Source organism: Taeniopygia guttata, chromosome 12 (genome assembly GCF_048771995.1).
Source record: "Taeniopygia guttata chromosome 12, bTaeGut7.mat, whole genome shotgun sequence".
Taxonomy (NCBI): Eukaryota; Metazoa; Chordata; class Aves; order Passeriformes; family Estrildidae; genus Taeniopygia; species Taeniopygia guttata.
Genome location: NC_133037.1, coordinates 19,801,318 through 19,813,639, shown reverse-complemented (window position 1 = coordinate 19,813,639; position 12,322 = coordinate 19,801,318). Strand labels below are relative to the sequence as shown.

Genomic DNA, 12,322 nt, shown 5'->3' with positions numbered 1-12,322 from the left:
AGCTGCAGTGAAAGCTGCAGAGCACTAATGTGTGTGTTTATCTAAAGCTTCTGATGTTCTCTGTGTTTTTTTGAAGGAGCTTGGTTAAGATGTTTTTCAAATTGGGCTATATTTTTCCCTTTAAATTAATGAGAGTTAAATCCAGTTGGCTTAGCTGCAATTTGCACACAGGTAATTGAAAAGCACTGGCACCTACAAACCTGTCCCCCTTGCAGCATTACATGCACCACAGCTTAGCCCAAAATCTGCAAATATTCATTGGAATTCAGAAGTAAATTCAGCCATATTTGCAGCTGCTTCACAGGCCCTTTCTGCAAATATTTGAACACTTGTACTTTACTGGTACAAATGCTGGTGAATAAGGAATTTTAATTTCAAATAACTGCTGAGCTCAACGTGCTCTGTTCTCTTTTACACCATGGTCTGTTCACCAACACTTGCCTAGTGAGACGCGGCAGGAAACAAGCAGCACTCTGTGACTTCTAAAATTAACAGTATGGAATCTAATACGAAATATTTACACACTCATTAACGTGGAAGGTTCACAGCACACCATAGAATTAAAAAAAAAAAAACAACCCTGTGGGACCCTTTAAACCTTACCTGTGGGAACACTAAGCCTCAAAGAGCTGGAATGAGAGGAGGCTCTGAGTATCTGTAAGGACTGGCACAGACATCCAGCATTTTGCACAGTCTGAACAGGCTCTGTGAGAATTTCTGCTTAATAAATGGGAATATTCAGCAACCCAGCTCTCACTTTCATGAAAAGGGAAAGAGGACAAGACACTGAGATTATTCGTTTCTTTAAACATCTACTAAAGGCTATTTTGACTCAGACAAGATGTTATTCACTTCCATATTTCAGCAAATTATACGATTAAGAGATAATATAATTTGAAAATATTTGGGATTTATATTCCTTGTGTTTAATCTTTACTAAATACATTAGAAAGTGTTTCTAGCAGCAACAACAGTGTGGGATCTCTCTAAGACCTTGTCAAGTGGCAGAGAATGATAAAGCCTGTTGGCTCAAAATGAACAGCCAGCTTCTCCCTCGGAGAGCTCACTGTGGTGAAAAAGGTGCATTTTGGGAGCACCTTCTTTGCCAGCCAAAGTCAGACTTGTACTTTGCTGACATCTCCTGCCATATGTAAATTTTTACCCAGGACTCTTCTCTGACAAAAAATAGCTGTTCTTCACAAAGTAGAAGCTTCAGGGCTGGAGAAGATAGTTCATAATAAATTAACCTAATCCATGTAAAAATGCTGTAATTTATGTAAAATGGCCCAGTGTAATTTTTGAGGATCTCCTCTCCCAGTTACTTCAGTCCTGTGTCTCCAGACAGGCGTCAGAGCTCCCAGGACATGCAGTTTTCTCCTGCACATCTGCCTGTGCTGCCCTGGGCTCTGTTTACCCTTTGTTTGTTGTCTCCTGGCAGGATGTGCTGAGGCTGGGGAAGCTGCAGGCAGCCCCCAGCCAGGCACTCATGGGACATCAGCCCAGGAACCATTGCCATAAATGCATGGGGTTTGTGTCATTTTCACTGCAGCTCACACCTGAGGAGCTGTGGAGTGGGAAAGAGCAGGGCCATGGTGCTGCAAGCACTTCTGATCTTGAGCTCTGCCAGTGATCTCTTCAACATAACCCGAGGGGTTCCTCCTCCAGTGGTGTTCTTCCTTTAAAAAAAGCCCACTGACTTCAGAGTCTTGTCAGAGAGCGAGTGTGCCCTGCCCAGCGCTCTCTGAACTGCACCTCTGAGGGAAAAACCATTTCAAGACAATGGAATCTTCTCATTCCACTAATACTCAAACTTCAGGCACAAATCTGTCCCTTACTTATTTGCTTTATGTACTATTTCAACTTCAGAAAGTTCCCACGTTCCCATCCTAAAAAGAAAGACGTTCTGAAAACACCACAAGCTCATTTTGTGGTTTGTTAATATAGGTGCAGTATAAACAATGGATTTGGGGATCCTGCAGAGGAAGAGCCCATGTTGTATATAATCATGTTTTAATACACTCTGTTTGTAAATGGATGAGTCCATACAGGATCGGGACTTTTCCATCCACGTAGAGCTGTGTGGGTAAGGGATGGAATTTTAAAGTCTGCCATGAAAACTGCTGCCTGCTGACCCAGTGGTCACCACCAGCCTCATTAAAGGTAACCATCCCTTTCCTCAAGCTTTCCTTCTGGCTTTTCCTACAGATTTCATGGCAAAGCTCAGCCAAGCAGACATAACAGCATGGAGAGCTGTGTTAGCATGGATAATGCAAACTTGCCCTGAGCTTTATTTACACAGTGCTGGGCCAAATTTCAGGGAATTGGGAGTTTAGCATTTAGATTTTATCTCCTCTACAACTCAGCTGAAACAACCAAATCTAATCTGTGTGCAATGACCTCAACCCAACATTAAGCTTAAGACAAACATGTAATAACAGGACATCACATGCTAGTTAATGAACTTTAGAGAATTTGACTGAACTCAGTAGGTCATCTCAACCCCTGCATTCTGTTCCTTTTGGGCCAAAATGGTGAGGAAAAGTCCCAGATAGATGTTAACTTTTTCACCCCAAAGCCAAGAAGGTCTGACCCACCCCAGCCTCGGTTCAGCACTCGCACATGGTGTTGAGTGATGTCTTTTATCAGTACATGGGGGTGCAGGCTCCAGCATTCCCCCCCCCCCCTCTCCATGCCCCACAAAATCCCTCTGCACCCTCTCCCTTATAACCCCACAATATCCCTTAATATTCCCCACCCAACCCACAGTCTCACACACGTGTTCTTGCATCCTCCCACATCCTGCTTCATGTTCCCTACAACCCCTCCAACCCTCATATCTCCCTTCCCATCCTTCCATCCTCCCTGCATCCCCCTCCAGCCTCCTCATCCCCTGGCCACGCATCCCCTCCCACCCCTGCATCCTGCATCCCCTCCACATCCCTCAGTACCACCCCCTCCACATACCCCTGCATTGTCCCACAGCCCTCTGCATCCCTACTCCCCCATCATCCCACATCCCCCCCACAACTCACAGCCCCCATATTTCCTCTTGAACTCTCCCACATCCCCCTCCGTTCCCATCAAACTCTCACCATCCCACTGAACTCTCCCATCCCCGTCCCCGCTCCACCCCCTCTGCACTTCCCACCCTCTGGACAGGAAAAGGCAGCATCAAGTCTGTGCTTTAGGGTTTTTCTTTTTGTGAGAAGTGCTCACAAAAATTGCTCTAGGATGAGATTTTTCTTCCAGAAGGGCAGAGCAGACTTCCCCTTGCCTGCAGGTGTGAAGCAGGGAGTCAGGGCAAGGCCACCGCCCCCCAGGGTGGGACAGCCCCTGCAGCCCCTCACAGCCCCATCCTGGGGTCTGGTCTGCTCCTGGCAGAGCAAGAACTGCCTCTGAATAAACACCCATGGCATCCATCTTCAAACCCCCTTGCTCCGTGGAGCTATACTTAAATTGACATTGATGAAAAAGCAGAACTTTTCTCAGGTCTCTTTGAGATGCTTCATAAAAAGGGAATTTAGGCTGTTTGAATTGGAAACTCACCTTAAATGGATTTTTATTAAGAAAACCATCAAAATGTTTGCTGATTACCTGTGACCCGAGTAGCAGTCAAACATGGAAGGACCCACTTTTCCAGCCTTCAATCTACACCCTTCTACTTTGTTTGAGAGAAAACACATGCTGTTCTACCTATACAGGTGTAATTAAAGTGTGGAGTTTCCCAGTGTGGATGCATTTCTGCCAGAATGAATGTGTATAGTAATACAGCTTATTTACACAGACAGAGAATAACCATCAGGTGTATGAGCTACAAATATCATTTACTGGCCCCGTATTACACAACACTGGCAAATCACCCTCGCAGCTTTTCCAGCCACTTTGGGGTGCGCCGAGCGAGATCATTCCCACAGGCAAAACACGGCTCTGAGGAGAGGCTGCAGCCCTGAATGAAATGAAGTCATCCAGATCTTCCCCAGGGCTCCTGCTGGGCATCTCGGAGGGTCTGGGCTGACCCAGCTCTGCTGCTGAGGCGTGGTGGGTGCAGGGATTGCCCATCGCAGCCCAGCAGCACCACACGGGCTCCTCACAGCTGTGAAAGGTAATTGGAAAGTGAAATGAGTATATGGACTCATCCGCTTACAAACAGAGTCTATTAAAACATGGTTATGTGTTGCCCTGTTCTTTTAAAATTTTTAAAGTTCTTTTAGAAGTTTTCTATGCATTCTAATATTTACATATTTCTACTGGAGTTCTCATGCACTGTTCATGTAAATAATGATTATTTTACATTCTTTGTAAGAAGAAAAAAATCAATAGATAGTTAGTTTAACCAGTGTGGTTAGAGGAGTAGTAGTTTCCTCCTCCAATCCACTGTCACTTTTGGAATTGCAAAGTCAGAAATAAAAGTTACTTCCTTTTACTCTTTTAATCTTAGTGTGAGCGCGTGAGTTATTTTGTGTCATAGTGCAACAATTATGTACAACGTGGGCTCTTCCTCTGCAGGATCCGCAAAGAAAACAACGGGAGAATCCTCCCGGTACCACTGTCCAAAATCATCCATCAGCACAAAACCTGTGTGCAGGTGAGGCCGGCTGTGATTTCCTTGTGGTCACTCATGGGCCAGCAAGGTTTATCGGTGCTGCTCCAGAGGAGCCCCAGCTCGGCTTTCAAATGCACTGGAATATTATCGAGCACATTTGAAAGGGCTGCCACTGACGGAAGGTGGCATTCACCCTCGCTTTTCAAACAGAATCAGAGAATCTCAGAATGGTTTGGGCTGGAAGGGACATTAGAGATCATCTCATTCCACCCCTGCCGTGGGCAGGGACCACCATCCCCTTGAGCTCACCTCACTGGGACCCTTCTGCTGCCACTCCAGCCAGCCCAGCAAGCAGCCGACCTGAAGAAGCTGTGGGAAATTAAATTTTGACAGAAAGCAATACATAAAATCGTTTAAAATAATCGAAATATACGTGTGTGAGTGTACGTATATATACATATCACAAGAAAACACAAAGCAAACCAAGCAATAAAGAAATCCCATTAGTCAGGTATGTTGTCCGAGAATTCTAACAGGCTTCTTCCGTGCCTGAGAGGACCTTGGGTTTCGTTAGCTTCGCCGAGGAGGCGGGAGGGCTCCTCACCGTCTCGGTGCTGTAACCGGCTCTTCCCGAAGCAGAAATTGGTCATTAAAGTGGTGAGCAAAGCGCTGCTGGGCGGGGAGCCGGAGGTGCCGCGGGTCCATCCGTCCCCTCGCTGTCCCCGCTCCGTCCCCTCGCTGTCCCCGCTCCGTGCCCTCGCTGTCCCCGCTCCGTCCTGCCGAGGGGAGGCGGCGGCACGGGCTCAGCCCCAGGCGCTACGGGGCTCTTGAGCATCTGCCAAGGCGAGAGAAGGTTCGCCCGAGCCCCGTGGGAGATTTTCCTGCCGCGGCGAAGCAAGAAAAAGGTTTACCTTTGTGTCCCATCGCGGGTGCGCGGCCGGCGCTGCCCCGGCACGGCGGGACCCGTGCGCGGACAGGGGCGCGGCCACCACGGCCACCCGGGCACGGCCACCCGGGCACGGCCACCCGGGCACGGCCACCCGGGCACGGCCACCCGGGCACGGCCACCCGGGCACGCCCGGCAGCACGGACCCCGCTCGGCAGAACCGCAGCTTCACCACAGCATTCCCAACCCTCTCTCGGCTGTCTACGAGGGAAAAACACAAATCAAAAAAATTTACTCTATTGAATGCTTCGTGTGCTGGAAAAAAAAAAATAAATATCACCTATTTATCGGAGAAAATAGAATCGCTTCTCCGTCACTTGCTCAGCTGTGAAAAGAAAATATTAACATTCTCTCGCAAGTGCACCTCGCTATTCCAGCCCGGTGTGTGACACCGGTGACGGACACAGCCTGTCGTCCTGTTAATTTAGGTTAACATGCCGGCCAATCTCTCTTTTGATTAAAACCGGGTGCTGTTCTCAGGCGCAATGAAAGCACCAGAAACAACAGCCAGAGGTGACAAGGAAGCCACACGCCCAGCGTGTCCTGACCCCGCCGAAGGGTCCCGCAAACCCCGGCTCTGTCAGCCCCGCCGCCGCTTTCCCTCTTCCCAGCATCCATCTTCATGCCCAGGCTAAAAAAAACATTTCCAGCCAATTGCTTGGTTAAATATCTAAGTCATTTCAGTGAAAGAATACGAGTCTGTTTCCTTTTATTCGGCACTGGCCGTGTCCTCCACCGCTCATCCCGGGGGCTGATTTAACCCGGGATGGATCCGGGGCACCTCCCGAGCCGGGCCCTGGTAGGCAGCGAGGCCGGAGCCGTGGAGAGAGAAACAGGAAAAGCGGGAACGACCGGCACGAGTTCAGCGCCGATTCACCTGGAGGGCTCCGAACGGTTTGGGGTTAAAGCCCGGCGATGCTCTGTGCTCCGCTCCCACTGGAGCCCCCGGGACAGGCGGTCCCGCCGGGGCAGGGAGGCACAGATGAGCCCCGAGCCGCGAGTGCTAATTACCACCGTTAATTGGGAGGCGGCCCCGCAGCAGCGGCTCAGCCCGGGGCTGTCCCGCCGTTCCCCGGCCCTCACTCTCCACCTCTCGTTCTCCCCTGCGCTGTTGCTTTTTTCTTTTCTTTTCTTTTCTTTTTTCTTTCTTTCTTAGCAGAACAGCAGTAATTGCATGTCTCGGTGGATGCTCTGTAATTTAACATCCCAACGGAAAACGCGTAGAAGAGACTCGGGGAAAATAAGCGAAAAAAATAAAACAAAATTTAAAAAACCCCACCCGAACAACAAAGTGCCAGGATTTCATACTAGGATTTTTGCTGCTACATCGCAGCAGCACACGAAGAGTTTTTAAGATAGTATCATTAAGGATGCACAGTGCAGAATTTAATTAGCCTTTTGTCACCAACTAACATATCTTTAAAATCCGAAAGCATCCGATTTTGATCAAGGAAAGACCGAGGGTCTTGGCCTCTCCCGGCCACGGGCAGCCGAACCGTCGCGGAAAACGATGGGAGAATCCTCTCGGTACCACTGCGCTTTGCACTTTCTCTGTAGACCTGCCTGGAACTTGGTTTTGAATCTCTAACCTGCCCCCGTGGGGGGAAAAAAAACAAACCCAAATTAAAAAAAAAAAAAAAATCAACCCCAAAGCATTACGATACTCAGAGCAATAGATAATAAAATATTTTATTGAAATAAAGTAAATATCTTCGCATTAATAAAACTGATCATAAAATGCAGTTTTCGAATAACTAGGGGCACCACAGGGTTTTAGACAGCGAGCAGATGTGGCTGGTGGGTTCCAGTGTCCTGCTGGCCCCTCGGGCCGCCGCACAGCACAGCGCATTGCTCTGCGGCGCGGACAGGGGCGGCGGGGCGGGGGAGACCGGGATGCGGCAAAGCGTCCCGACGTGCCGAGGCCACTGTGTGAGCCGCCCTCCATCCTCTCAGGCCGGCGGGGCGGGCCCCCCTCACCCTCACCCTCACTCCTCCTGGCTGACCTCGGCCGCCGAGCCCACGCTCTCGGGCGGCTTCTCGGCGTCCCGGGCGCGCTCCTGCTCCGAGAGCTGCTCGCTGCTGGGGATCGAGTTCTTCTTCGGGCGACCCTTGGGCTTGGTGGGGGACTCCAGACCGCCCCCCTGCAACACCTGCGAGGCGAGGAGGGGGCGGAGGAAGGGGACACCCCGGCAAAAACGAGCTGCCATCAGCCCGCGGCGCAGCAGCCCCTCTCTCCCCCGTCCCCCGGAGCGAAGCTGCCGATGCGGGTCCTCTCGAGCTGCGTCCGCCGCCCGGGGCAGCGTACCGAGCGCTACAACGGAGGGCTCGGAGGACCGGGAGGGAGGGCTGGCCGGGGCCCAGGAGATGCTGGACCAGGGGCACGGTGTTAAAGACCAGGGGCATATGATTATTACCGTCATGGTCATCATTACTATTATCCTTAACGTTATCGTTAAATATGCCCGGGCCGATATGCAGAAGGACGAAGCCCGCAGGGCAGGACTCGAACGCAGGCACGGCGCGCACAGGGGGAGGACTGTTAATAAGGGGCACTTACTATTTTCTTCCATTTCATGCGCCTGTTCTGGTACCAGGTTTTCACCTGGAGCTGGCTGAGCCCCAGCGATTCGGCCAGGTCTATTCTGCGGGCGAGAGAGAGATGAGGTCAGGCCGGCAGCTTTCGTCTCGGATGGCAGCTTCCCGACTTTTTCAAGCAAAATGAGCCCCGTCCCGTGGCGTCGCGCCCCGGGTCCGAGGTCGGCCGTCGCCTACCTGTCGGGCGTGGAGAGGTATTTCTGCTTCTCGAAGCGCTTCTCCAGCCCCATGAGCTGCAGCTCGGTGAAGACGGTGCGGCTGCGGCGGCCCTTCTTGGCCTTGCCCGGCTCCGGGGGGCCCGGCTCCAGCTTCCCGCGGAGGTGCAGCTCCAGCGGCAGATGCGGCGAGGCGGAGCCGCCCTGCAGCCCCGAGCCGGCGGCCAGCAGCGCCGAGCCCAGCCCCGAGCAGCCCAGGGGAGCCAGCGGGAACTTAAACACGGCGGCCGGCTCCGCCTTCAGCACCGCTGCGGGAGAGAGCGGCGGTCAGCGGCGGGCAGCACCAGGGACCCCCGGGGCTGCAGGGTGCCGCGGCTTCCCGGGCAGCAGCCCCTGCAGGGAACCCGGGCCCCTTCTCCTCCGTTCTCGGCACCACTGCGGGTCCTGAGCCCCCCGGTTCCGCCACCTCCGCGGTGCAGGGACACGTTTTGCCCTTCAATCAGCACATGCTAATCACGGAGTTACTTGGGGGTTGCAAGTGAAAATTATTCAAACCAACCCAAAAGCGTTCCCCTGGTGTCATCCAACAGCTGCCGGACCCGACTAAACTCGGCGACCAGCGAGGGAGGGCACGGTCCCAGGATTCCCCTCCTAGGAGTTTTCAAGATATTTACGACCCGATGATAATTTCTATCCCACTCCGTGAAGAGCAGCCTATGAAGGGGTGCCCGGGCAGAGGACAGCGAGCCATCCCCGAGAATGCTGTTTTAGCGGGCTGGGGCTGCCGCTGGGCCGGCTCGATTCGCTTCTCCCCGATCCGGCCCGGCGCTGCTCGGCTCGAATCCCTGGCCTGGCTCGGCCCGGCCCAGCTGGGTCCCTCCCGGCGCCCCCGCTCCTCTCCCCGGCCTGCGGGTGAGCTGGGGCTGCGGTTCTGCTCAGCCCAGCCTCCCCGCCAGCCACACACGAGAGACCTCGCGGCGGGGGAAGGACTTTAGGGGAGTCTCTGCGCGGTTTTCTCCTCTGCCTGTCTGAAATCGCCTCCCTTCCTACACGGCCCGATCCCGCTCCCACCTATCCCTGCGGAACTGAGCCTGAGGGGTGTAAAGAGCCTTTTATCTGATCCGTTATTCCGAACAGTTCTGAATAGTTCATCTTGAAAATAATACTAGTTTCTAGATATTCTAACGCATATTGCTCCCTTGCTCAGGGGCTTGACGCTTTCTTCTTTTTCTCTTAAGTGCAGAAAATGAAACTGGGATACTCCTTTTCTGTTCAGGTCAATGGATAAAGGGCTACGGCTCCGCAGTTGAAGACGGCTTGGGAATAAAATCTTTCGCCATCACCCATTTAAATATTGGCCTTTAAAATATATTAAGTAATGGCCTTCAAAATGCATTAAACATTACCGTTCAAAAACAAACAAACAAACAAACAAACGAAAAACCCAAAACACAAAAAAGAAAAAACCTGAAAAAAACTTCCCTAAACAATAACAATAAAAAAATAACAATTTTAAAAAACCCAAACCTATTTCAATACGTTAATAAACTGCATTTGTCCTAGATGCTATATTCGACTGGACAGAGAATGCTGGCACCCGTTTTAATAGAAAAACCCAAGCATGTATTATAATATGGACAATAATGCTATGTCTTCCATCTTCTATATTATTATTATATAAACATAGCCTATATGTATATATTGTATATAATATCTCTGTATATTATATATTTTTATGTTTACACCTAAGTCGGGTTTCCAGCTAAAACAGCTCAGACCGCAGGGCCTCTGGCCGCTCCTCGCCGGCACGCACAGACCCCGCTGCTTGGCTCCAGCGGTTCTCTCCTCATCCAAAAACACGGGGGAAAACCCAAAACCAAAACTATCGACAATAACCTTCTTCCCTGAAATCCAAACGCCATTCTGTACAGAGGCAGCTGGAGCCACAAATCCGCTTTCTTCGGTTTTAGGCCCCAAACTCGCGGCTGGAGCGCCCGCGGCGCGGCGGGAGCCGGCGGGGATGCGCACGGCCGGCAGAGCCCCGCAGCAACTTTCGTAGGCACAATTCCTAAGTTTTTCTCCAAGGAGCCCGGCTCCCAAAGGCGCTGGAGACCATCGGCGGGCAATGCCTCCCGCCTGCCGCCCCCAGCCGCCCCCCAGCCGCGGGGAGCCCCCCGGGACGTACCGAGGTGGTTGTGGTAGGGCCGGGCCGAGAGCAGCGCCTGCACCCCGAACTTGAGCAGCTCCCCGGCCGGCGCGGCCCCCTTGGCGTCCGGGGGGTCGGTGAGGATCTCCTCGATCATGAAGCTGCGGTAGCGGTGGGAGCGGTGGTCGGGGAAGGCTTCGGCCGGGAAGTAGCGCGCGGCGCCCAATTCCAGCGGGTGCTGCATCCTCGCCGCCCCCGGGGCGCGGGGGGACCCCCGGCCGCCGGGGCCGCCCTAGCGCAGCCCCCCGGCCGGCAGCCGGGCAGCGGGGGCTCTGCCCATCGCCCCGCCGCCCCCTCCCCTGGCCCTGCGCGGCGGCCCGGAGCCGTCCCCGCCGCCTGCACACGGGGCGCGCCACCGGGCAGCGTTTCTCTCTCCGCCCCGGGGCCGCAGCGGCGGCCTATTATACGGCCGGGCCCGGCGGGGCCGTCAGCGCGGCGGGGGAGGGCGCGGGAGGGGCTGCGGAGGAAGGAAGGGGCCGGGGCGGGCGAGTACCTGCACGGGGTTACAGCCCAGCATTTGATCCCCCGCCATATAAAGCAAATTACCCGTTCTGCTCGCTGCGGGAGAGCAGACACCCAAAACACCGCCGGCCCCTTCGAAGCCCCGGCCCCGGCCCTGGTCCCGGTCCCATTCTAATCCTTTTGACCATCCCTGTCCCCGGCTCCAGCCCCATCCCCGTCCCCGTCGCCATATCCATCGCCATCCCCGTTCCCGTCCCCACACCAATCTTCCGTCCTTTTCTCGTCCCCATCCCCTTCCCCCGGCGGGTCTGGGCCGCCTGGGCTGCTGGCCGCAGCCACGGAGCCGCACGGACCCTCGGGGGGCCCATCCCCTCGGCCGGGCCTGCACGTCCCTGCCCGCAACACGGGCGGCTCGGAGCCCTCCGGGCAGCCCCGGCCCGGCGGAGCCCCGGCAGCCGGGGACAGGCAGGGGCCGCGCTGGCGGCCGGGGCTGCCCCTGGAGGGACCCAGCCCGATGCCCTCAGCTCCAGGCTCACTCCTGCTCTCGGTCAAAGAGGTGTAAACGTCTAAAAGGAGCTGGTCAGGGAACAAAACCCAGCACGAAGTGGAGCGTTTCCCATGACTTTTAGATCATTTACTCGGACATTTTGCTCGGTACAACGTGATCCATTCTATTCCCTTTAGGTTGTGTCACGCACGACAGCAGAGACCCACGACCCGGCCCTGCTCGTTACTGACTTGCTTCGAGACAGATCCGTCTGCGGGAGCCCGAATGCCCAAATCCTTCCCGAAAATGCCGGCGCTAATGGATTACAGGGGGATCGTTTGGCGAAGTCCCAGCAGCCCGGCCCGGGGTCCCTCGGCGTGGGGCAGGTTTGGCTGCGCTCGGCCTTTGCCCACGGCCGAGCTGCCCACGCGTAACCGTGCCTGGGCAGTGCTCGCAGGAGGCTCCCACGGGCTCAGCCCGGCCGGCCCACGCAGAAGGACGGGAGCAGGGCTCATCCCTCCGCCGAGGGAAGCTCAGACTCATTTTTACGATTTTGGACCAGAAAAAGAGGGTTCTGCCCGTTTTGCCGACTGCTGCGGGGGATGCGCAGGGAAGAACGGAGCAGCCGCGGGATCTCGCCCGGCTCCGTTTCGGAAGCTCTAAGCAAGATGCGATGGCCACGGGAGTCACCCGCGAGTGCCGTCCGTGAGCGCAGCACGCGGGGGACGAGTCCCAGCGCTCGGCTGCCGTCGGGGCCCGAGTGTCAGACCACCTTCCCGCGGCCCCGGGCTCCCCCGAGCCATGCGGGATCCAGCGCTTCTCGTGGCTCCCCGGCCCGCCCCACGCGTGGGTCTCCGTCCGGCGCGCAGCCACGGCCCCACAGAGCCAGCGAACAGCCCTGGGGGCTCCTCATGTGGTGGCCGATGCC

General features: G+C 54.5%; 1 protein-coding gene across 1 annotated transcript; it reads right to left on the bottom strand.

The window, feature by feature from the left end:
- Positions 1–7,162: 7,162 nt before the first annotated feature.
- BARX1 (BARX homeobox 1) lies at positions 7,163–10,837 on the bottom strand. The gene is made up of 4 exons (XM_002193006.6): positions 10,425–10,837; positions 8,262–8,547; positions 8,047–8,131; positions 7,163–7,639 (listed from the first exon to the last, which is right to left on the bottom strand). Exons 1-4 carry the CDS (start codon positions 10,627–10,629, stop codon positions 7,475–7,477), a joined length of 741 nt encoding a protein of 246 aa, XP_002193042.1. The 5' UTR covers positions 10,630–10,837; the 3' UTR covers positions 7,163–7,474.
- Between the last annotated feature and the right edge of the window lie 1,485 nt (positions 10,838–12,322).

What these genes read in the sequence shown, in the direction of transcription:
- BARX1 (XM_002193006.6), bottom strand. Translation starts at nt 10,629, where the DNA reads ATGCAGCACCCGCTGGAATTGGGCGCCGCGCGCTACTTCCCGGCCGAA. An exon ending in GCCCTACCACAACCACCTCG is followed by an intron (nt 8,548 to 10,424) that starts GTACGTCCCGGG and finishes TCTCTCCCGCAG; the next exon opens with CGGTGCTGAAGGCGGAGCCG. An exon ending in TACCTCTCCACGCCCGACAG is followed by an intron (nt 8,132 to 8,261) that starts GTAGGCGACGGC and finishes TCTCGCCCGCAG; the next exon opens with AATAGACCTGGCCGAATCGC.